A 27,144-nucleotide genomic window follows, 5' to 3' on the forward strand; every position below is an offset into this window, starting at 1 on the left:
AATATCACCTCCCTAAACACACACGGCCACAGACACACAGACAAACAGACAAACAGATACATAGACACACACATGCACACACACACACACACACACACACACACACACACACACACACACACACACACACACACACACACACACACACACACACTGCCAGACACAGCTGTAGACAATTTGAATAACTTGTTATGGTGATAATCTCTTTGCTCTCTCCACAAAATCTTAATGAGCCATGTGTACTCCCCCACTACCTCCTAAGGTGGCAACACTCCAAAACATTTAGGGACTTCCACCCCATATTTGCTCCTTTTCCCTCTTTGGCTCATGCCCTGATTGGTTCTTGAATGTTCTGACCTCTTGCCCTCTGAGTACTATTTCAGTGGGTCAATTTTTTACCTCTATACTTCCTCCAGACCATTAGGGAAGGATATGGCACACAAGAGGAAACTCTTATGGGACTACAGCAAATTACTTGTATGTCCAGGGCCATTTCGGATGGGGAAGGTTGTAAGGCCTTTGCAAACTTGTTGTGTTTGAAGTACATTTTTAATGAGCATTGAGAACACATCTACTAAAAACTGAATGACGATAAAATAAAAGGCTCCAATCTGATGATAACTTTAGAAAAAGAACACAAACTCATATGTGGGCCCCACCAAATTCACACAAGCAAATGGCATAGGAGGTACTGTTCTCTTAAAGAGGTAAGCATTTAAACTTCCCAGCTTGTAGAAATGTAGGTATAGGCTACTCAATGACAAACCTGTAGGCCTAAATGTAAATGGATAGACGAACAATTGATATATTATAAATGTAACAATAACTAGTGGTTTAGAAAAGAACAGTTAATAGATAGTGTCATCTGCAATGAAAAACAATGTAGGCCATTCTTATCTCCTGCACTGACTCAAGCACACTGCAGCTGCAACAATGTTTGCTTGCAATTTCTCCTACAACCCAGTTTTTAGGTAAGCTATTGACTATAGTACTTTCTTCTTGCTAATTAGCTGACCAGCACAGTTTTGTATTATGTATCATCTGTCACTACCAAAGGTCAGTAATAATCTGTCTGTTTTATTTGTTATGACATTGTTATATGTCAGAAGCTTCATTCATAGGGAATTAAATTGTTTAGGCAGGACAGTTATATTCCCCAATTTTGCGTTAATTGATTTTTTATATAGCAAGAAGTCAAGTGGCCTAAGTAAGGGCTCTGAGATGCAGTCTTGCGCGGCTTTTCTAGTAATGCGTTGCCCTTTTAAAACAGTACGGTCTTTCCATTCGCTTGGTGACGTCAGGACAGTGAAGGACTCCAGCCTATCCTCTCTAAACAATCAAGGCAATGGTCCTTACGGAGTCGTGGTTTACGAGGAGACTTTTTCACTGCAAAAACCAGGGAATTAAACACTCACTGTTGAAATTACCCAGAGCCCAGTAGTCGCTATGGATTAAAACGGAAACATTTATGATGGCTGTAAATGTGAAAAAGTAGCCAAAACATCTACAGAGCAGCAGACCGTCAGCAAGCAACTAGATGCACGAGCCTTGTTAGTATGAGCGAGCCGAGTAGTCACAAACCTGGCTGCAGTCACAATTCCTCAGTATTTTAACCGAACCAGCCTCGTGAAACCTTTAACGACTTTTGTTACTTTCAATTATAAACAGTCAAAGTACGCTCCATTTTTGATTCTGAAAGAATTATGGCGGGGAAGCTGACAGCAGGCTCGGGAATACTGCTCGTGACAGCCAACGTTGGATCGCTCTTTGAAGATGTAAGTTGCTGCGCCTGCAACAGTCTGCTACAATGTGTCTTCGCAACTAATGTTATTGTTTTCCTGTTGTTTTGGTTACAATGTATCCACCAATGCCGCTTTCAATTGAGCCCATGATATGTCAGTAGTCTTTATTGTAGCGTCGTAAGCACCTTACTTCACGTGTGAGCATAACCACAGCGTGGGCCTCTAGCCATCAAGGGTTGATAATGCTTGTAGTCTCTATTATTGTAGAAACCGTGATTTGGGGAAACGACTATTAATTGGACCTCCTGGTTTGGACGTTGTGGATAGGTTACATCAATTATTCTGTCTTGCAGCTTGCTGTAGTAGTAAAACATTATTGTGACAGCTACTAAGTAGAGGAGGTGTAGTTTTCTTTAAGTAGCCTACTGTACCGTGCCTGTTTTGACGTTCACCTAGGCATTTAGGTTCTCATAGAAGTTCACTCTTTTAAAACAAAATAATATATCGAGATAATCTAGGCCTATATATATATATATATATATATATATATATATATATATATATATATATATATATATATATATATATATATATAGTATCAATGTTTGCCAATAGGCTATAAATTTTCCACATGCGTTCAGATGAGTAACATGTATCTGCCTGCATGGGTCCAGTGTGAGAAGGATCATGTTTTGGAAGCATTTTCTTGACAGCCATATAGGCCAACCATATGATGATGTGTGCAAAGTGAAACCAAATATTTACTCCCATTTATAAGGTGTGCTATAGCCTGCCCTACAACATGCTGTGAAGAAGACTATTTCAATTAGAGATCTGTTTAAGTTTCTCATGCTGTATTCTGTTTCCATCTTAGTTTCCTTCTAAAAGCTGCTGGTTCCTCATTTTCATGAACCATTTTCATGACCCTTTTAACATGATGATCAATGAGACATATTTGGCAAACTACTTATTGCTATGGTCTTCACTTTGGCTGTTGCTTCAACTTTAATAGAATCTTTGATAACACTTTACATTACTGTGTTCTTATTATGGTGTATTTCGTTTAAGTAACGTGTACACAATAACTATTGAGTAACCCTTGCCCTTATCCTAAGTACAGTGTAAGCAGTACAGTGACAATTGGATAATCATAGATGTGTTGGAAAATAATTGAAAAGAAAGCCCAGTTAGGAATAAGAGCAGTGTTATTTTCTCTACTGGCATAATTCAAGTGTTAATACTGACCTTTATGAGAGCTACAACACCCAACACCTTGTATCACTTTCAGTGTTGTGTAAACCGTTAAAGAGCCTCTTTCCCTCCAAGGGTTGTTTCACTCTGGCTATTATAAGACTGCAGTGTTTCCCCAATATGCATTTAGCAGTGGCGCACCTCCGCTGCTAAATCGTGGCCGCCACTAAAAAAATATAAAATAAAAATATATAATGTAATAGATGAAACACTGGACTGCCTGTCAAGACTGCTGAGCTTAGGATGTCTTATGGATACTAGGCTATTATTTTTTCAACCAGACTTTTATTTGTGAGCCAATGCAGTGCCTTAGACCGCTGCCCCACTCGGGAGCCCATAATTACACGCATGGAACAAATGCAGGCTTTGTGTTGAGATCACAAGTTTTGCTGTTTTGATGACATAGGCCGTGGCCTATTCAGCAGAATCTAACATTAGATGTAATGATGTTTTCCCTTTCACTTGTTGTATGTTCACTTGTTGTATGTGGAATGTAAGGCCAGATAGACGAGGGTGAGCTAGGAGTATGTGAGGAGGACTGATATACTTGATTGGCCCATAGCATGGAAATCAAATCAGCTGATTTGGGCATACAGCCTTTTTCCTTTCACATTATGCTGAAACTGATACAGTAGAGTATCGCAATATTATTTATAATACTCTGACTCCAAGGATTTTTTTTGCTAGGTAGTAATTGTTAGCTAACGCTAGTCAGCTGTACCTGCACCATCCTATAGCTTGTTCTTCATTTAAAAAAAAGCCTACCGTAGTAATATCATATTGTGAGGTCCCGGCATTTCCCAGCCCAGCTAATAGATCTAGCTGTGACCATGTGCCTGAGGGTATTGGCCTTACAATCACACCCAGAGACACTTCTTTTCACTGGTGAGACACTGACCATTCTGCTATGGTAGCGTAGATGGGTTGTTCCACCAATTGGGTGCCTTTTGAGTAGTGTAACTTGGTAAAAAATAAAATAAAAAATTGTTACACCTAATTTTTACATTCTGTCATAAAGAGCAAATGTCCAACTTTAAAAAAATGGCTATTATTTATTTATTTTAATTTAGGGGTTAGATCAGCTTTAATATTGCAGATAGATTGTAACTTCCATCAAAGTAATTATCTGCATCACTTCCAATCCCCCAAATGTTTATTTTGTTCTCGCAATATATATATATATATATATATATATATATATATATATATATATATATACACACACAGTGGGGAGAACAAGTATTTGATACACTGCCAATTTTGCAGGTTTTCCTACTTACAAAGCATGTAGAGGTCTGTCATTTTTATCATAGGTAGTACACTTCAACTGTGAGAGACGGAATCTAAAACAAAAATCCAGAAAATCACATTGTATGATTTTTAAGTAATTCATTTGCATTTTATTGCATGACATAAGTATTTGAAGTGTACCTATGATACAAATTACAGACCTCTACATGCTTTGTAAGTAGGAAAACCTGCAAAATCGGCAGTGTATCAAATACTTGTTCTCCCCACTGTAAATACATATACATTTCCTTTAAAAAAAAAAATATTTCCCTTTATTACTTTCCAACCCCACCACCCCTTCCCTAATTGGAGTAAACTAGTGAACAACAATACTTAGGCCTATACTTCCAGCTTATACATACTATATACATTTTATGGACACAGTCAATTTTACAATAATTCTATTTTGTTTGTTTTTACTCCTGAACTTCCTCAACCTCTCCGATCATTTTCATGATGTCCATCCACTTTGCTTCTATATGCTTAACTGTGCTCTTTCACAAAAGCTCTCAACCTATAACCTATATACTTATTATGGACACAGTATGCTTACATTATTAGTTATCTTGTTGTTATTAGTTGTTGTTAGTTGTTAATAGTCCCATCCTTCAACTCCATTCAACACCACCCATCTATCTCTTAACACCATCCATATTGGATTTCTATTTGCCATATATTTTTCAACTGTACTGTGATGTTTTACAACAGTTCTGAACCTTTCTATTCTCATTGTTTCTACTGATTGTAAATTGAAAATAAACATTTTTGCTAAAAGTATTATTATATTATTGATCGATTGACTCTGACTTTTCAGAACACCCAGTAATGCTATCTGCAGGGTTAGCTCCAGGTAAATATTGCAATCCTTTAGCCATTCCTGGACCTGTGTCCAAAAACAAGCTACACATGGACACTACCAAAACTAATGATCTAATGATTCTGTCTCTTCGCAGCAAAATCTGCAGCGCTGGGAAGATTGTATCCCCCATATAAATAACATTCTATTGGTAGCAAGAATTGTAGATAATAATTTAAATAGAAAAATTCTAAGTTTTGAATCCGGCGTCGTTTTGCGTATCAGTTCATAAACACTATGCCATGGGATCGGTACGTCAAATATCTCTTCCCAACTATTTTGCAATCTATATGGGACAGCTGTCAATCCTTTGGTCCTTAAATGAAACTGGTATACTTTGTTATTTATCAGTTTTCCTTAACCAGTTATGTTCTTTAATGCAAGGCCGACAGACAAGTTCCTTACTTTTTCCCCCTTCCACTTTCCTCTTACATTTTTGCGGTAATGCTGCAATTATTTGGTTGTAATTTTGGGTAGAGCAGACATTTCCATATATTTTTGTTAGCTGCATGTGCGACATAACTCCTCTAGTCCTACCGATGATATAATTTACGAAGATTATACCTTTTTTAAACATTTTGTCAAAATACACGTTTTTTATCAATTAGTATAGTTGAGTTTAACCACAATATTTGCATTTTTGTTCTGTCTTTTCTGGAGGATTAAATTGAAATTGCAACCAACTTTTTCTATGGCTTGTTTTAGAAATAGTGATATTTGGGAGATGATTTCCTTTTCAAATAACTGAAAGTGAGAGGTTGTAATCTGAATAAAGGGAAAAAGGCCATTCTTGAACATTGGGTGAGACAATCTTACTAATTTGCTAGAGAACCAGTTCGGATTTAAGTATAACTTTTGTATGACTGAAGCTTGTAGTGATAGGTCTAATGCTTTAATATTTAATAATTTCTGTCCTCCGAATTCATATTCATTATATAAATAGGCCTGTTTAAATTTGTCTGGCTTGCCGTTCCAAATAAAATTTAATATTTCTTTCTCATATAATTTAAAAAACTGTTCGCTAGGCGTAGGCAAGACCATAAGCAAATAGGTAAACTGGGATAATACTAAAGAGTTAATCAAGGTGATTTTTCCACAAATTGACAGGTATTTACCTTTCCATGGTAGCAAGATGTTATCTATTTTTGCTGACTTTCTATTACATTTTTTTTGGAGTGAGATCATTTATTTCATTTGGGATATGTATTCCGAGTATATCACCATCAGACCATTTTATTGGTAAACTACATGGTAATGTAACATTCTTATTTTTTAGTGATCCAATACGTAATATAGTACATTTGTCATCATTTGGTTGTAATCCAGAGAGGTTAGAAAATGTATCTAGATCCTCTATGAAGCTGTGGAGGGATTCAAGTTGTGGATTTAAAAGAAAACATGAATCATCAGCGTACAATGACACTTTTGTTTTTAAGCCCTGGATTTCTAATCCTTTGATATTATTGTTGGATCTGATTTTAATAGCTAACATCTCGATGGCAATAATAAATAGATATGCTGATAGTGGACAACCTTGTTTCACTCCTCTTGACAGTTTAAAACTTTCTGAGAAATAGCCATTATTTACTATTTTACACCTAGGGTTACTATACATGATTTTAACCCATTTTATAAGAGATTCTCCAAAATTGAAATGCTCCAGGCATTTATATATATAAACCCCAGTCGTACTTTATCAAAAACTTTTTCGAAGTCTGTATGAATAGCAGGCCTGGTTTCCCAGATTTTTCATAGTGTTCTATTGTTTCCAGTACTTGCCTTATATTTTCTCCAATGTATTTTCCATGTAAAAAACCTGTCTGATTAGAATGAATAATGTCCGACAATACCTTTTTTAATTCTATGAGCTATACATTTTGCTAGAATTTTTGCATCACAACACTGAAGTGTAAGGGGCCTCCAATTTTTTAAATGGACTGGATCTTTGTATTTTCCACTTGTATCCTGTGAAATCAGACCTTCTTCTTGAGTGTCTGATAATCTACCATTTACGTAGGAGTGGTTAAAACATGCTAATAACGGTCCTCTGAGTATATCAAAAAAGGTTTGGTATACCTCGACTGGTATGCCATCCAACCCTGAGTTTTCCCGGACTTAAAGTCTTTAATTGCATCCAGAAGTTCCTCCTTAATGTCCAACTTAATAAAAAATAAAAAAATCCTATCTCAAGAGAAGGAAAAAAAAAAGACTATAGTAAGTGCCTATTAAGTGCCAAGGAAAGTAACAGGGTTGAACGTAACAGAGTTGACGATTTCATCTTCAGATGTTGAAATCAAGTAACCTACCTTATTTCTCAGAATGAGAACGAGTTGCCAGTTCCTTATATAATTGTGTTTTATGCTTATTGCACATTTATTAAACACAGACTAGACAGCAAGTTTAACAGTCTTTGGCTAAAATGCTGCGCCACAAACTGACCATACAATTTTCCAGAATCAATGTTCATTGGTACTCACGTTTTAGTAGTGTCTGCTCTGCTCGCAGTTTGAGCAGTTGAGACATGAAAATTGAATATCGTGCAAAACATGTGGTCCTCTGTAGCTCAGCTGGTAGAGCACGGCGCTTGTAACGCCAAGGTAGTGGGTTCGATCCCCGGGACCACCCATACACAAAAAATGTATGCACGCATGACTGTAAGTCGCTTTGGATAAAAGCGTCTGCTAAATGGCATATTATTATTATTATTATTAACATCACCCAGCCCTATTCGCTAAGCGTGACATCCTTTACACAAGCACACTTGTAGTTGTTTTGTTTGGAACACAGCAACACTGCATGCGGCACATTTTCTTCACAATACAACAAACAGGCCCATTCTGTTCAGGACAACCCAGGTAAGGCCCTGATGATACCAGTATCACGATACTCGTTAGTATCGTGGCAAGTAAACAAAACACAAAGCATATTTAACTTCTTTAGTAAAACAGCCCTAATGTTAGAAAAAACATCATGTTGTCATCCAGAGTCATATTTATTTTCCAAGCTATAGCACACTATTTTATATACAGCAGGTTTTTAAGGATCACTATGTTGTACATCAAACATAGTGATCTGCCATTTTCAACCTGTATACGGATATGAGTGTGAAGGGCTACATAAATAATAATCGACAGAAATTACAATGTCAAAGCAACATATAACTAGGGCTATACAATGATGGTGAAAACGTGGAGAAATGTTGAGGTTAAGTGGGTTAAAATCTTCCAAGAAGTCACATAGGGACATGTCAAAATTATGCAATTTGGCACATTAGCAAGTGTTTATATAATATTTAATTTCCATGTGGTCTATGTTAAAGGGAACTTCATTTAATATAACAGTGCAGGCTTTTAAAATACAATATTTGTGCACAATTTCTACTTAAAATATCAAAGGGATGGAAAAGGAACTCATTTCGTGGAACAGCCTAGGTGCCTCTGTGTGTCTGTTGATTTCCATCCCACTAGCCTAGTTATTTCTTTTTATTTTGGTCCCCATTAGCTTTTGCAGGGATAACAGCTATTCTTCCTGGGGTCCCAAAAAATAGAAAACATGACCAGTAGCAAAACACTGATAGACAAGGACAGTCACACACATTTCTAAATCCAACAATATACAAACAATATAACAAAAAAATTCAATACAAACAATAATAAAAAATAACAAAAATGTGTTTCTGTGTGTGCGTGTGTTTGTTTGTGTGTGTCCCCTCACAATCCCCGCCGTTTTATGAGATGTTGTTTAATCTTTTTTTTAAGGTAATTTTGCTGTTTGCTTGAGTAATTGGAGATGGAAGGTAGTTCCATACGATCATAGCTCTGTATAATACTGTGCTTTGTCGTGAATTTGTTTTGGACTTGGGGACTATGAAGAGACCCCTGGTGGCATGTCTTGTGAGTTATGTATGGGTGTCTGAGCTGAATGTTATTTGTTTATGCAGACAATCTGGAATTTTCATTACAGGAATGCTTCTCATAAAAACTGGAAGAGAAGTAGTTAATCTCTCGTCAACCCTCAACCAGGAAAGACTGGCATGCATGTTGTTGATGTTAGTTCTGTATTTGCAGTTAAGGGCAAGGCGTGTTGCTCTGTTTTGAGCCAGCTGCTGCTTTGCTAGGTCTACTTCCCAGGGGTTGAGGAGGGAGTCAACAATGTTAGATCTTGAGTTATTTAAGCTTGTAAGCTTTATCGAGGTACCACTTAGTGGTGATTTCTATGGCTCCTTATTATATTTCAGCTCGTAAATTTGGAAACAATTGTTTTCCCCACTGAAACCTTTACTGAATGTTTCAAAGTTAGTTGATAACAACATACAGATGGAAAATATGTTAGTGGGTTGTCCTCATTGAACAGCATGCTTCTCCTTCCACTGCCAGCCCAGCAATTACTATCAGTAGATCCAGGTTCCCTGGAATCGACGTACCCATTTACACCATGTTGATGGTGTTGACGGATCACGGTCATAAGGTCTCAATAAAGAAAGGTTTGTGGGATGTTGAAACAAGCATTCAGCTGCAGGTGAATCTTTCACCATTCTTTTTATGTTCGTCCAAGTTCTCTGGATGCGAACATTAAACATTCATCATTCATCGGCTCCCGAGTGGTGCAGCGGTCTAAGGCACTGCATCTCAGTGCTTGAGGCGTCACTACAGACCCCCTGGTTCGATTCCAGGCTGTATCACAACCGGCCGTGATTGGGAGTCCCATAGGGCGGCACACAGTGTCGTCCGGTTTTGGCCGGTGTAGGCCGTCATTGTAAATATGAATTTGTTCTTAACTGACTTGCCTAGTTAAATAAAGGTAAAACATCTTCATAGGTCCAGAGGCAAAGTCAAACATTCATCGTCAGACAACCCTGGTTCAGATGTTGGAAGGCAAACATTTATTTCCTGGAGTGCTTCAAATATAAAGGTTAAATGTTAATCATTATTTACATTTGTGAATGTCTTGCACACCCACTTTTTTATTTATTCACAGTTGGCCTTGCTATTGTACAGTACATTTGTCTGGTAAGTTAACCCTTCTCAAATCTAATACACATATTTAGTTGTAGGCCTATGCCATTTCATCCCCTGTGGGTGGTTTCTCTGTGATATCCTGACCTAAACATTGATCAGAACAGAAAACATTTGTAATGCCAGAGCAAGCTAAACCACCTGTAGGCTAACCCCATCCACCCATCAGTGACTGACAAGTGTGGCAGGTAGCTTAGTGGGTAAGAGCGTTGTGCCAGTAACCGAAAGGTCGCTGGTTCTAATCCCCGGGCCGACTAGGTGAAAAATCTGTCGATGTGCCCTTAAGCAAGGCACTTAACCCTAAATGCTCCTGTAAGTCGCTCTGGATAAGAGCGTCTGCTAAATGACTAAAATGTAAATGTAAAATGTAAGTCTTTGCACTGGAGCAGAGATTAAACAGGATTACATAATAGCTGTGAGGGTGGAGGGTCATCAGAGGAGATAACTGCCCCATAGCTATACCACTCCCTCCCTGATGAACTCTAGACAGAGGAAATAGGGCACCTTCCTCCACCTAGACACCCAGGTTAGCAACAAATTCCCTCCCTTTTCTAAAGAGACAACTCTGCTAGTGCTTACAGCATCAGATGAATACCATCGGGCCTGGATGTCATTTTTTTCTTCACCCACTACCAATCCATGTCATATAGAAGGCTATGTCTATACCTTGGAGAGGTGCTGTGGGAAAGATCGGTTGTCACAGCCTGGATACATGTTTTGTCAAGGGGCTTGTCTCTTTTTGACCCACTATGGTACAGTTCTCTGGATATGGGCTCTGCTGTTTGCCCTCTCTGGCTGGGTACTGTACCTAGCTCTGGTGTGCTGCCTCTGTCTCCAGTCTCTTTCACAGTAGTCACCTGACAGCTCATTAGCTCAGGCCATTGCAGCCTGTCTCATTACAAATGCATCCAGACCCCAGTGAGCTGGCATATTTACACTACTAAATATAGAAAAAGGATGGAATTAAATTAGAAGAAAATATGTGTCTTCGAGCTTGGTCCTGATCTAGGCCTAGCTGCTGTTGCTGGCGGCTTGGAACCCTGAATGACTATTATTGAGCACAGCGCACGTATATGGACGCTAAGAGGATTTTTAATGTAGATAACATAGGTGGGCCCACTGCTAACACTCCGTTAATAATCGGAGAGAAGATAATTGTGCTTTTCTGGTAAACACGTAAGGATTTTATAGTTAATCTCAGACGGAACAGAAATAGCTAGTGGAAAAAGCTGTTGGTTTATATTTAGGCCCAGATCACATGACTGATGCTAGGTAATGGGGAGGCTAAGTGAATCATATGATATAATAGCCTGAAGTGTGTATTTATAGTGCCAGAGGGATATTAGACCACAATATGTGTCTTGTTAGTTTATGGTGCTGAGCATTAGATCTTGTGTGATAACATTATTTTTGCTTCGTCCACAGTTCAGTCAGATTGAAAAAAGTAGGCTTGCTAGATGTTTTTAATTGCGTAATTGCAGAGAAGAGGTTAACAATGGTTTTGACGAAAGGGTAGCTAATAATTAACTCTAATGGGTGAAGAGCTTCATGTGTCCTGACCAATTGACATCAAAGGACTAGGCTAGCTGAACTACTGACCTTAACTGCTTAACTACCGACCTTACCAGATTTTTTCTAAATTATGGGCAATTCACGATATATACAGTACACTATATATACAAAAGTATGTGGACACCCCAAGTTAGTGGATTCGCCTATTTCAGCCGCACCTGTTGCTGACAGGTGTATAAAATCGAGCACACAGCCATGCAATCTCCATAGACAAACATTGGCCTTAGAATGGCCTTACTGAAAAGCTCAGTGACTTTCAACGTGGCACCGTCATAGGATGCCAGCTTTCCAACAAGTCAGTTCGTAAAATTTCTACCCTGCTAGAGCTTCCCCGGTCAACTGTAAGTGCTGTTATTGTGAATTGGGAACGTCTAGGAGTGGTAGGCCACACAAGCTCACAGAACGGGACCGCCGAGTGCTGAAGCATTTGTCCTTGGTTGCAACACTCACTACCAAGTTCCAAACTGCCTCTAGAAGCGTCAGCACAATAACTGTTCGTCGGGAGCTTCATGAAATGGGTTTCCATGGCTGAGCAGCGGCATATATGCCTAAGATCACCATGCGCAATGCCAAGCATCGGCTGGGGTGGTGTATAAGCACTTCGTGACATCTGCTGATGTAAAAAGGGCTTAATAAATAAATGTAATTGACTGATAATTTTATTATTTTAGCAAAATAGTTTAACCAGATTTTTTGTAATAATAATGGATCTGGCTTTGTCGTCTATGAAAATAACATTTGTTAAAAATTTAACCAGAACCATTCACAATGCACATCCAATAATAATGACCAACTTCTAGTAGCAGGCATTATAGAAAATTAACACAGGTCATAAACAATCTCTCAAGCTCAAGCTCACGTGCTAGTGAGTAGCCAACTCATCTTTAAATTTAATGTTTAGCCAACTTGGATCTATTTGCTTGCTAAAAAGGTAGAAATAACATTTGCACTGTTATGAATACACCCTCATGTCCGTCTCCAACTGTTTGAACAACATAGCCTGTTCACTTAGTTTAGATATTGAAATCAAGTGGCCTACCTAGATAAGATGCTTATTTCTCAGAATGAGAACGAGTTGCCAGTTCCTTGTATAAATGCGTATTTTAATGCTCATTGCACATTTATAGAACACATACTAGACAGCTAGCACATGACAGTCTGTGGCTAAAATGCTTTTTCCACAATCATGTTCATTGATACTCTCGTTTTAGTAGGGTCTGCTAAAAGATTAATTTGATATATCGCCCAGTCCTAGATGACACCACCATCTCTCCTAGTGTTTTTCAGACAGAGAGTTCCAGTATGTTTTATGTATGTTGCTGGAATGGAACGTTTCTGAAAGAAAGATTAGATGGTGCTGTTTTTGTGCGCTCCTCATAGCCGCGGGAAGTAGGGGTGCTGAGGGTGCCCCCTGATAAATCAAAATTAAATAGTTATGTGTATTTTTATATATTTTTTTTGTATACTCTTCCACAAAATTTGTGAACTCTGCCTTTTATAACTCCTGTATGAGCGGAGAAAAATACTTATCTGCACCTCCCCCCCATCGACAGCAGCCCCAACCCAAAACATCTTCCCGCAGCCATGGCGCTCCCTGCTTGCGCTCTCCTCCTGCCCCCTCAGAACATGAAATTAGATTTTCAAAGGGAAGATGGAGTGAGATGAATTGGGCTGGCATCTAGAAGCCTGAATAATCAGCGTCTATTGCCTGAAGAATATCTTAATTCCTCTCCACTGAAGCCCATGATGGTGTCTGACTGTTTATGTGTTTAATAATGTTATTTATTTAATAATACGTTGACGCCTTGGGCCTAGATTCTGCCGTGATGATCCTGTGTTGGTTATGTCTTCATAGATTTTTCATTAAAGAATACTGAACTCTTATGTCGCTGCACTTTTTTCAATTGACTTGTGAGTGTAAACATGTTGTCTAGACATTTAGTAGATTATTCTCTAATTGGCACAGCTGGGAGTTGTACTTTAGAGGCATTCCGTTTCTCTTTTACAACCCTTAATTTCTTTGGAGGACGAGAATCTGAGATGTTCAGGAGACCTCTTCAGATCACGGCCATTACATTGATGACAACTAGCCCTAGATGCAGGGCCCACTTTGTCAAAAGCAGGGGTGCAAAATATTTTGCTTGTCCATGCCTCTCCAGGGTACTGTTGGAGAGACGCAGCGCTCCACCAACGTTACGTCAAATCATCTAACATAAGTTATGTAGCCTATGGTAGAAAGAGTATATGGCATTTTCTGTAGCCCACAGGCTGGAGATCAAATGTATGACATTGGCAAGGTTTCCATCCAATTGGCGACAGATTTTCATGCAAATATTCAGAAATATGCATAAATAAAATATGCACATTTTCCCACCAGAGATGTGTTTGCATCAAATTGACTTGTTGTGCACATAAAAATCATTCCCATGTACCAAATACCAAATTCAAGTTAAATGGGTTTCCATCGCATTTTTAACTCTATTAATGGTTTTGTCACAAACGTCTCTAGCCAACAGCTTGCAGATACAGTGCAGGTAGCCTACAACATGATATAGACAAAAAAGCAAGATTACTTTTAGTTGTCAAACTGCAGCCATGCATCGATCATGTCACCAGAATAAGAGACTCGATATTTATTGGAAAGGAGCATCAAGCTCATCACCTTGCAATTTCACCACCCTCTGAAGTTCATCATAACTTATTTCATCTGTAGCCTAATAAACTGCATGCTTTCCCCAGTTGTAGTGGGAGGACCACACATGTCATCACTTGACTCCAAGTTTATGATGGTTATTTTATCAATATTTGCGCATAAAAGCATTTCCACCGCCATTTCTCACATAATATGTTTTACCAGCACAAAAAGATCCCACCTTGTCTAGCGTATTTTGTTTTGTTGACATTTGGAAAGTTTACTAACAAATTTTCTGTTTCCATCAGGCCTGTAGTAAAACATTTTTATCCAACATGTACTTTACTCGTATAAAAAGGTTGGATGGAATCCTGGTTAATGTCATGAGACAAATACTTTTTACATCATGCACGTTTCTCTGATCAAATAGCCTAACCTAAATTGCGCCCAAACAAAAAAAAAATGAACTTTGTGATTATGGCATGTTAACTAACATAATACCCTATAAACAGGACAGGTCAAAGTAAAATGAACAATATGGAATGGATAGTCAGGCTACTCAAAACTGCTGTCCAGGAGTTTCACCCTGTGGGCTAAATTGTCATGATAATCAGTGATTTCAAGTTTGTATCACCCCAGATGATCATAGTGAAAAATGTAATACTTCTGCATTTTCCGCTGTGTAAACGCATTGATTCTCATTGCAAATAGGCTCAGGATAACTCCTGATAATGTTGGGTAGCTGATATACAGAGCTTAAGTAACCCAAATGATTAGTCACAGGAATCAGGACTAATAAAGCCAATGTAACTGCCTGCCTGTTTTACAAACGGTAGGCCTACCACATGGATCGGCATTCATAAAATGCCATTGCAGGCCGACACTGTAGGTTACACCTCAGTAAGCACGAACTGACGCCAACATCATTTGCACTTATTTTTTTGGTCCTGTCCGGACCAGTGTTTTTTGTTTAGTTTTTTGGTGCGGTCCGGACCAAATCTGAACCAATCATAGACAATAATGTTTCACAAGTGTTGATTTGGCCCAAACATAAAGTATATTTCAATGTCCACAGACATCCGGTTTGGACAGGCCTATATTTGGCCCAAACATAGATGTCTATAATTGGTTCAGATTTGGTCCGGACCGGCCTTGACTTGGCCCAAACATTTAAAAGGACCAAATCTGAACCAATCATAGACATCTATGTTTCACAAGTGTTGACAGCACAGCAGAGTACAGTACAGTACCATACAATATAGTAGAGCACAGTACAGTAAAGTGTAGTACAGTAGAGTATAGTACAGTATAATGTACTGTATTGTACCCTACTTTACTCTAATGTACTCTACTCAAGGCGTCTGTTCACCTTTCATTCAGAACCTAAAATGAACCTAACTTCAACGTCTGGAAAAATATGTATTTTAGCCAATAGCAGTAGTGTAAATTGATAATTGTGATCAATGGTTTTACTCCCTGAATCCGTCTGTACTCTGAGTCGCTATTCACAATTTCCCCAGCATGGAGGAAAACATGTCTATCTGCAGACTGCGGTTGATACATGCCGCACCCACTACATGCTGCGCCCACTACGCGTCACTTACTACATGCCGCACCCAGGGGCGGTGTGTTCAATAGGGCGATATGGGCGACGCACTGCCAAACGGGAAAAGGAAGGGATTTTTTTTCTAATCAATTATATCACGGCAACAGTAGTTATCAGTGTTGTAATCTAGACGTCTGATCTGCCACAGTGCCACTAAATGTCCAATCAGGCTAAAGTCGTGCTTCAAATGCCCCCCCCCCCCCCTTTTGGGGCGATTTCAGTCAGGTTGAAAATCGCCCAGAAGTCTGTCATAGACTCCCATGTAAAATCAATTTTTTTCAAATATCAGAGCTTTCAATACAATCTCTATGGGTTTCTGAGGGCTTGCACTTACGCGCTTTCGTCATACGTAACATAACCATGAACGTAACTAAGAAAAGAGCGGGTAGCCTCGTCAATCAATTCACTACTACTATCAAAATGGCTAGGCTTCAGTGCAACTCGATTGTGTCTTTGAAAGAAGTTCCTTTTTGTCGGCGAACAAATGAAGATAAATTGGCAACGAAACAATTAGGACCTCCCAGACCAAATTTAATAATTCAACAGGTTTCTACTAAAGGGGGGAAGTCCTACACCCGAGGATTTTCCAAAAATTGGTACGAACGAAAAACCTGGCTAGCAGGCTGCGATGTAGCTAATGCAGTCTTCTGCTACCCCCTGCTTACTCTTTCACCCTGAAGGCGGCACGGCAGACAGCACCGCTTGGACAGCGACTGGTGTGTAACGGACATGCACCATCTTTCAGGAAAGATTAAGAAACATGAGCTGTCAAAGACCCACATGGATAGCTGTTTGAGATTGTCTGCTTTGGGGAGAGTGAACATTCCCACTCAACTGGATGAGGGATACAGGCTAGCTGTCCGCCGCCACAACGATGAGGTTAGTGTTGATAATCACAAGTTTACTGGAGAACTGAAACTGACAAGGCTGACAAGATAGGACCCTTTTGTCCATTGTTATTGGATAGGAACAGAACTTATTACCAGCTCCTGACCTAAATAGATCTTAGCACAACATTTTACTCAACATATCATATTCCATATTCACTATAACAAATATATTTACTACGACATTAGCAAGAACCGCCACATCCTCAGCCGGCTAATCCAGTGTGTGAAGTTTTGCGGAGTGTTTGAGTTAGCTTTGCGAGGCAAAGATGAAACTGAGGGCTCCACCAACCCTGGTAAGCCAACACTTTTGAGATCAGTCAATAAATGCTTCTGGTATTGACTTATATGCTGCCCCTGTCTTCATGTTGTTGCTGGACATATCTTTTTTAAAATGTGTGTAGGTCACCTAAATCATCAGAAAAATTGCCCCCCCTGAGAATTTTTTCAGGAGCCGCCACTGGCCGCACCCACTGCCATTGAGGCTGCTAGCGCTGTCTCTGGCCCACACTCCAGCACAGTAGGTGGTGGTAATGCACCAACATTGGATGCCAACTGCCGAAAAAACACACAGAAGAAGGAGGCTGCTAGCTTGCTAGGGAACACTGGTACAGTGTCGTCCGCCGCCACCTGCCGATAACTGCTTTCCCACAGTTCAGTTAATGTTACAGCGAGGGAAGTAGCTACCTAGTGTAGCCAACCCAACTCTCGTGTGGCACTACCAAATAGTAATTACCTTCTCCATAATGTTAAAATAACTGCGGAAAGACTGTGCTCAACAGGTGGGGGAGAAGGACACTTTGTACCGGTGTCCTAGCTAGCTAGCAGCCTCAATGGCAGTGCGCCCGGCATGTAGTAAGTGACACATAGTGGGCGCGGCATGTAGTAAATGCGGTTTGCAGGTAGACCCTCCTTCATTTACATGGTTGTGTGTGTATTTCACACTACTTTTTGATTATAATTGGATTGTAAGGCTTGTGAATGTCCTGCTTAATGTTTGTTATTGTCGACAATCAACAGCAATATAGTTAAAAAACACAGACTTCAACAACCAGTAAAAAGGCTATTTGGTCAATGAGTGTTAGCATTCTAGCTAACAACTGCTACATTCAAAATTCGTATTTTGCAACTATCACAACCGAATATAATCCTAGCGACTGTTTAAGCAATAATCAAAACAACAATGTTATGCCTCTGAGAACCCCTAAAAGTTTTTTGTTTTATCCACCCAAAGAATATAGGATGTTTTGGTTGAGGTGACCAGGTAGAATGTGCAGCTCGCACCAGTGCGACCAATTAAAAAATGTAACTCGCACAGCCAAGTCAAACGGTCGCAAAATGCGACTAAATGTTGTTGCAGTCTGGAGCCCTGTTGAAAACGGCCATATGAAAACTCATTCATTGTGTTATTAACTTGCATTTTACTACAGTAGCTAGTATTTATTCAGCATTTGGTGTCTACTGCAACTGCTAGCATCATTTTTGTTTCATATGGATTGGAGACTTGCTCAGCTAACAAGCAAACTAGCTAGCTACCAAACTAGCTAGCGATCACGTCGTTCGGGCCAAACCTGTGACTGTATTCATGATACAGCACTCCCTCGAGTGCTTTATTACTTTTATAAAACTGTTACCTACATATTAAAATAACAATGAATTATATATTTTCATTAACTTTATTTTGATAAGGCAATTCATACAATTTCATTCTTCCACCAGAAGATATAGTCCGGCCAAAAATCTGGTTGTTAGTTATTTTGGTCATGTTGCTACAGACACGACCCTGTCTTGACTTAATTTGAATAGTTGCAATGCAAATGCTGTGGTCGTCCGTTCTAAACAAAATGGTTGCTATGCAGGCTGGATAACGTTCTTGTCGCTAGCTAGCTAGTCACGTCAAACATTGAACCTGAAATGATAGTACACTACATGCATTTTAGTTTTTGAGCTTTTTTTTCTATTGGCATTTACTTGGATATGACACTGATACGTGATTTCGACTGGCTCAGAAAAAGTTGTCTCATCTGGCCACCGTTCACTCTATGTATGGTACTACAGAGAATTTAACATTGTTTCCGCGGTAGGACAGGCAGACAGTGAAGCTTACAGTGGGGAAAAAAAGTATTTAGTCAGCCACCAATTGTGCAAGTTCTTCCACTTAAAAAGATGAGAGAGGCCTGTAATTTTCATCATAGGTACACGTCAACTATGACAGACAAATTGAGGGGAAAAAATCCAGAAAATCACATTGTAGGATTTTTAATGAATTTATTTGCAAATTATGGTGGAAAATAAGTATTTGGTCACCTACAAACAAGCAAGATTTCTGGCTCTCACAGACCTGTAACTTCTTCTTTAAGAGGCTCCTCTGTCCTCCACTCGTTACCTGTATTAATGGCACCTGTTTGAACTTGTTATCAGTATAAAAGACACCTGTCCACAACCTCAAACAGTCACACTCCAAACTCCACTATGGCCAAGACCAAAGAGCTGTCAAAGGACACCAGAAACAAAATTGTAGACCTGCACCAGGCTGGGAAGACTGAATCTACAATAGGTAAGCAGCTTGGTTTGAAGAAATCAACTGTGGGAGCAATTATTAGGAAATGGAAGACATACAAGACCACTGATAATCTCCTTCGATCTGGGGCTCCACGCAAGATCTCACCCCGTGGGGTCAAAATGATCACAAGAACGTTGAGCAAAAATCCCAGAACCACATGGGGGGACCTAGTGAATGACCTGCAGAGAGCTGGGACCAAAGTAACAAAGCCTACCATCAGTAACACACTACGCCGCCAGGGACTCAAATCCTGCAGTGCCAGACGTGTCCCGCTGCTTAAGCCAGTACATGTCCAGGCCCGTCTGAAGTTTGCTAGAGTGCATTTGGATGATCCAGAAGAGGATTGGGAGAATGTCATATGGTCAGATGAAACCAAAATAGAACTTTTTGGTAAGAACTCAACTCGTCGTGTTTTGAGGACAAAGAATGCTGAGTTGCATCCAAAGAACACCATACCTACTGTGAAGCATGGGGGTGGAAACATCATGCTTTGGGGCTGTTTTTCTGCAAAGGGACCAGGATGACTGATCCGTGTAAAGGAAAGAATGAATGGGGCCATGTATCGTGAGATTTTGAGTGAAAACCTCCTTCCATTAGCAATGGCATTGAAGATGAAACGTGGCTGGGTCTTTCAGCATGACAATGATCCCAAACACACCGCCCGGGCAACGGAGGAGTGGCTTCGTAAGAAGCATTTCAAGGTCATGGAGTGGCCTAGCCAGTCTCCAGATCTCAACCCCATAGAAACTCTTTGGAGGGAGTTGAAAGTCCATGTTGCCCAGCGACAGCCCCAAAACATCACTGCTCTAGAGGAGATCTGCATGGAGGAATGGGCCAAAATACCAGCAACAGTGTGTGAAAACCTTGTGAAGACTTACAGAAAACGTTTGACCTGTGTCATTGCCAACAAAGGGCATATAACAAAGTATTGAGAAACTTTTGTTATTGACCAAATACTTATTTTCCACCATAATTTGCAAATAAATTCATAAAAAATCCTACAATGTGATTTTCTGGAGAAAAAAATTCTCATTTTGTCTGTCATAGTTGACGTGTACCTATGATGAAAATTACAGGCCTCTCTCATCTTTTTAAGTGGGAGAACTTGCACAATTGGTGGCTGACTAAAAACTTTTTTCCCCCACTGTATATTAACCCTCACTGTACGAAACTAAATGCTAGGCTGGAAGCAAGGGGGAATAATGTGCGAGCTGAGAAGTACAAGAGATGATTTGGACAGCAACATGAACATGATATTCTTATGGAGGCGCATTGATAATTTTCAGATGGAACTGTCATCAGGCATAGGTGTATCTGTGACAGCCAATACAGCACGGCTTGGACCGCTGCTTGTCCGATCAGGATCCAAACAACCAGTTTTATAATAAGTTGCTTGGACTCACTCTGTGTGCAATAATAGTGGTTAACATGATTATTGAATTACTACCTCATCTCTGTACCCCACACATACAATTATCTGTAAGGTCCCTCAGTTGAGCAGTGAATTTCAAACAGATTCAACCACAAAGACCAGGGAGATTGGTTAAAAAAAGCATACATTGAATATCCCTTTGAACATGGTGAAGTTATTAATTACACTTTGGATGGTGTATCAATACACCCAGTCACTACACAGATACAGGTGTCCTTCCTAACTCAGTTGCCGGAGAAGAAGGAAACCGCTCCGGGATTTCACCATGAGGCCAATGGTGACTTTAAAACAGTGACAGAGATTAATGGCTGTGTTAGGAGAACTGAGGATGGATCAACAACATTGTATTTACTCCACAATACTAACCTAATTGACAGATTGAAAATAAGGAAGCCTGTACAGAATACAAATATTCCAAAACATGCATCCTGTTTGCAATAAGGCACTAAAGTAAAACTGCAAAAAAAAAATGCTAAGCAATTCACTTTACGTCCTGAATACAAAGCATTATGTTTAAGGGCAAATCCAACATCACACATTACTGAGTACAGTGCCTTGCAAAAGTATTCATCCCCCTTGGCGTTTTTCCTATTTTGTTGCATTACAACTTGTAATTTAAATTTATTTTTATTTGGATTTCATGTAATGGACATACACAAAATAGTCCAAATTGGTGAAGTGGAATGAAAAAAATAACTTGCTTAAAAAAAATCGACTAAATAAATAACGGAAAAGTGTTGCGTGCATATGTATTCACCCCTTTGCTATGAAGCCCCTAAATAAGATCTGGTGCAACCAATTACCTTCAGAAGTCACATAATTAGTTAGATTGCGCACAGGTGGACTTTATTTAAGTGTCACATGATCTGTCACATGATCTCAATATATGTACACCTGTTCTGAAAGGCCCCAGAGTCTGCAACACCACTAAGCAAGGGGCACCACCAAGCAGGCGGCACCATGAAGACCAAGGAGCTCTCCAAACAGGTCAGGGACAAAGTCGTGGAGAAGTACAGATCAGGGTTGGGTTATTAAAAAATATCAGAAACTTTGAACATCCCACAGAGCACCATTTAAATCCATTATAAAAAAATTGAAAGAATATGGCACCACAACAAACCTGCCAAGAGAGGGCCGCCCACCAAAACTCACGGACCAGGCAAGGAGGGCATTAATCAGAGGGGCAACAAAGAGACCAAAGATAACCCTGAAGGAGCTGCAAAGCTCCACAGCGGAGATTGGAGTATCTGTCCATAGGACCACTTTAAGCCGTACACTCCACAGAGCTGGACTTTACAGAAGAGTAGCCAGAAAAAAGCCATTGCTTAAAGAAAAAAATAAGCAAACACGTTTGGTGTTCGCCAAAAGGCATGTGGGAGACACCCCAAACATATGGAAGAAGGTACTCTGGTCAGATGAAACTAAAATTTAGCTTTTTGGCCATCAATTAAAACGCTATGTCTGGCGCAAACCCAACACCTCTCATCACCCCGAGAACACCATCCCCACAGTGAAGCATGGTGGTGGCAGCATCATGCTGTGGGGATGTTTTTCATCGGCAAGGACTGGGAAACTGGTCAGAATTGAAGGAATGATGGATGACGCTAAATACAGAGACATTCTTGAGGGGAAACCTGTTTCAGTATTCCAGAGATTTGAGACTGGGACGGAGGTTCACCTTCCAGCAGGATAATGACCCTAAGCATACTGTTAAAGCTACTGTTAAAGCAACACTCGTGTGGTTTAAGGGGAAATATTAAAATGTCTTGGAATGGCCTAGTCAAAGCTCAGACCTCAATCCAATTGAGAATCTGTCGTATGACTTAAAGATTATTGTACACCAGCGGAACCCATCCAATTTGAAAGAGCTGGAGCAGTTTTGCCTTGAAGAATGGGCAAAAATCCCAGTGGCTAGATGTGCCAAGCTTATAGGAGACATACCCCAAGAGACTTGCAGCTGTAATTGCTGCAAAAGGTGGCTCTACAAAGTATTGACTTTGGGGGGGAGAATAGTTATACATGCTCAAGTTTTCTGTTTTTTTGTCTTATTTCTTGTTTGTTTCACAATCAAAAATATTTTCAAAGTGGTAGGCATGTTGTGTAAATCAAATGATACACACCCCCCAAAAAATTCAGTAAGGCAACAAAATAGGAAAAATGCCAAGGGGGTGAATACTTATCGCAAGCCACTATACATACTATATTTTCAAGTATATTGGTGGTTGCATCATGTTATATGGGTATGCTTGTAATCGTTAAGGACTGGGAAGTTTTTCAGGATAAAAAAGAAATGGAATGGAGCTAAGCACAGGCAAAATCCTAGAGGAAAACCTGGTTTAATCTGCTTTCCACCAGACACTAGGAGATGAATTCACCTTTCAGCAGGACAATAACCTAAAACACAAGGCCAAATCTACACTGGAGTTGCTTACCAAGAAGACAGTGCATGTTCCCGAGTGGCCGAGTTACAGTTTTTACTTAAATCTACTTTGAAATCTATGACAAGAACTGAAAATGGTTATCTAGCAATAATCAACAACCAATTTGACAGAGCTTGAATAATTGTTTTAATAATAATGGGCAGATGTTGCACAATCCAGGTGTGGAAAGCTCTTAGAGACTTACCCAGTAAGACTCACTGCTGTAATCACTGCCAAATGTGCTTCTACAAAGTATTGACTCAGGGGTGTGAATACTTATGTAAATTAGATATTTCTGTAAATCATTTTAATACATTTGCAAACATTTCTAAAACATGTTTTCACTTTGTCATTATGGCGTAGTGTGTGTGTGTGTGTGTGTAGATGGGTGAGAGAGGAAAACAGAAATTGTATACATTTTTAATTCGGGCTGTAACACAACAAAATGTGGAATAAATCAAGGTGTATGAATAGTTTCTGAAGGCACTGTGCGTTCGGAAAGTATTCAGACCCCTTCCCTTTTTCCACATGTTACGGTACAGCCTTCTTCTAAAATTGATTAAATAAACGTTTTTCCTCATCAATCTACACACAGTACCCCATAATGACAAAGCAAAAAAGGGTTTTTAGAAATGTTTGCAAATGTATTAAAAATAAAAAACAGAAATACCTTATTTACAAACAGCACCAGTCAAAAGTTTGGACACACATTCATTGGTTTTTCTTTATTTTTACTATTTTCTACATTGTAGAATAATAGTGAAGACATCAACACTATGAAATAACACATGGAATGTAGTAACCAACAAAGTGTTAAACAAATCAAAATATATTTTATATTCGAGATTCTTCAAATAGCCACCCTTTGCCTTGATGACAGCTTTGCACACTCTTGGCATGCTCTCCACCAGCTTCACCTGGAATGCTTTTCCAACAGTCTTGAAGGAGTTCCCACATATGCTTAGCGCTTGTTGGCTGCTTTTCCTTCACTCTGCCGTCCGACTTATCCCAAACCATCTCAATTGGGTTGAGGTCTAGGGATTGTGGAGGCCAGGTCATCTGATACAGCACTCCATCACTCTCCTTCTTGGTCAAATAGCCCTTACACAGCCTGGAGGTTTGTTAAGTCATTGTCCTGTTGCAAAACAAATGATAGTCCCACTAAGCCCAAACCAGATGGGATGGCGTATCGCTGCAGAATGCTATGGTAGCCATGCTGGTTAAGTGTGGTCCTCTGTAGCTCAATTGGTAGAGCATGGCGCTTGTAATGCCAGGGTAGTGGGTTCGATCCCTGGGACCACCCATACATAAAAAAAAAAAATTGTATGCACACATGACTAAGTCGCTTTGGGTAAAAGCGTCTACTAAATGGCATATTATATTATATTATATTAAGTGTGCCTTGAATTGTAAATAAATCACAGTGTCACCAGCAAAGCTCCCCCACACCATAACACCTCCTCCATGCTTTACGGTGGGAACTACACATGCAGAGATCATCCGTTCACCCACACCGCGTATCACAAAGACATGGCTGTTGGATCCAAAAATCTCCAATTTGGACTCCAGACCAAAGGACAAATTTACACCAGTCTAATGTCCATTGCTCGTGTTTCTTGGCCCAAGCAGGTCTCTTCTTTATTATTGGTGTCCTTTAGTAGTGGTTTCTTTGCAGCAATTCGACCATGAATGCCTGATTCACACAGTCCCCTCTGAACAGTTGATGTGTCTCTGACTTGAACTCTCTGAAGCATTTATTTGGGCTCCAATTTCTGAGGCTGGTAACTCTAATGAACTTATCCTCTGCAGCAGAGGTAACTCTGGGTCTTCCATTCCTGTGGTGGTCCTCATGAGAGCCAGTTTAATCATTGCGCTTGATGGTTTTTGCGACTGCACTTGAAGAAACTTTCAGAGTTCTTTAAATCTTTCCAGATTGACTGACCTTCATGTCTTAAAGTAATGATGGACTGTCGTTTCTCTTTGCTTATTTGAGCTGTTCTTGCCATAATATGGACTTGGTCTTTTACCAAATAGGACTATCTTCTGTATACCCCCCGTACCTTGTCATAACACAACTCAGTGGCTCCAGCGCATTAAGTAGGAAAGACATTCCACAAATTAACTTTTAACAAGGCACACCTGTTAATTGAAATGCATTCCAGGTGACTACCTCATGAAGCTGGTTGAGAGAATGCCAAAAGTGTGCAAAGCTGTCATCAAGGCAATGGGTGGCTATTTGAAGAATCTCAAATATAAAATATATTTTGATTTGTTTAACACTTTTTTGGTTACTACATAATTCCATATGTTTTATTTCATAGTTTTGATGTTTTACTATTATTCTACAATGTAAAAATGAAGAAAAACCCTTGAATGAGTAGGTGTGTCCAAACTTTTGACTGGTAGTGTAAGTATTCAGACCCTTTGCTATGAGACTTGAAATTGAGCTCAGGTGCATCCTGTTTCCATTGATCATCCTTGAGATGTTTTTACAACTTTATTGGAGTCCACCTGTGGTAAATTAAATTGATCGGACATGATTTGGAAAGGCACACACCTGTCTATATAAGTTGACAGTGTATGTCCGAGCAAAAACCAAGCCATGAGGTCAACGGAATTGTCCGTAGAGCTCTGATACAGGATTGTGTCGACACAGATCTGGGGAAGGGTACCAAGACATTTCTGCAGCATTGAAAGTCCCCAAGAACAGTGGCCTCCATCATTCTTAAATGGAAGAAGTTTGGAATCACTAAGACTCTTCCTAGAGCTGGCCGCCCGGCCAAACTGAGCAATCGGGGGAGAAGGGCTTTGGTCAGGGAGGTGACCAAGAACCCGATGGTCGCTGACAGAGCTCCAGAGTTCCTCTGTGGAGATGGGACTTGTATATTAATGCATGTGAGAGATTCTCATGAATACATAGCCATAGATATACATTGCAGACCCCTCAACTTTTTCCACATTTTGTTACGTTACAGCCTTATTCTAAAATTGATTCAATTGTTTTCAAACATAGACAATTATCTGGCAACAGCTATTGTGGACATTCCTGCAGTCAGCATGCCAATTGCACGCTCCCTCAAAACTTCAGACATCTGTGGCATTGTATTATGTGACAACTGCACATTTTTAAATGTTCTTCTGTTGTCCCCAGCACAAGGTGCACTTGTGTAATGATCATGTTGCTTAATCAGCTTCTTGATATGCCACACCTATCAGGTGGATGGATTATCTTGGCAAATTAGAAATGTTCGCTAACAGGAATGTGAACAAATTTGTGCACCAAATTTGAGAGAAATCTGCTTTTTGAAAAATTCGGATATTTTTATTTCCGCTCATGAAACATGGGACCAACACTTTACATGTTGCGTTCATATTTGTGTTCAGTATGTGTAGGGAATGGCTCTGACATTCACTGAATTTGCCTTTGTTGCCTCTCCACTGGTCCATTTCTCTGCCCCCCTCTCCTTCACCAAGACTGATGAGAACCCAACCCAGCCCAGTCATTAGAGAAGGCCCAGTCAGTCGGCAGTACCAGGGTAGTATTCATTAGGAATACATAACGGAAAACATAAAACGTTTTAAAACAGAACGAAGATTAGTTTTATTTGTCCAGTTAATCCCTCCACTTGTCTGTATTCTTCTGTTTGGTGCCTAATGAATATGGCTCGGGCATTAGTGAAAGCTGAACTCTACAGGCTTTACCAGGTCACCGTGACCCAGAATCACAGCTCAGTATAGGGCAGGGTACGGTAGGCCTGGTGTAAACCAGGCGGTGGGATTGTTTTTTTGACATTGAGAATAATTTGTCCACTCCACTCACTCGGTCTGCTGATCTAAACAATGAAAACAAGCAGGCAGACAGTCACTAGGCTAGACCC

At 39.8% G+C, this 27,144-nt stretch overlaps 1 protein-coding gene across 1 annotated transcript in view; it reads left to right on the forward strand.

Annotated features, from left to right (window-relative positions):
- The first annotated feature begins 1,385 nt into the window (after positions 1 to 1,385).
- LOC311110598 (inositol polyphosphate-5-phosphatase A-like) overlaps positions 1,386 to 27,144 on the forward strand; it is a 273,383-nt gene continuing 247,624 nt past the window's right edge. Inside the window, exon 1 of the mRNA XM_084153117.1 lies at positions 1,386 to 1,775. Within this exon, the coding sequence (XP_084009243.1) occupies positions 1,704 to 1,775 (72 nt within the window). The 5' untranslated portion in view covers positions 1,386 to 1,703. The remainder of the gene's footprint in view (positions 1,776 to 27,144) is intronic.

The sequence above is a fragment of the Coregonus lavaretus genome (assembly GCF_964263955.1).
Source record: "Coregonus lavaretus genome assembly, chromosome: 36".
NCBI lineage: Eukaryota > Metazoa > Chordata > Actinopteri > Salmoniformes > Salmonidae > Coregonus > Coregonus lavaretus.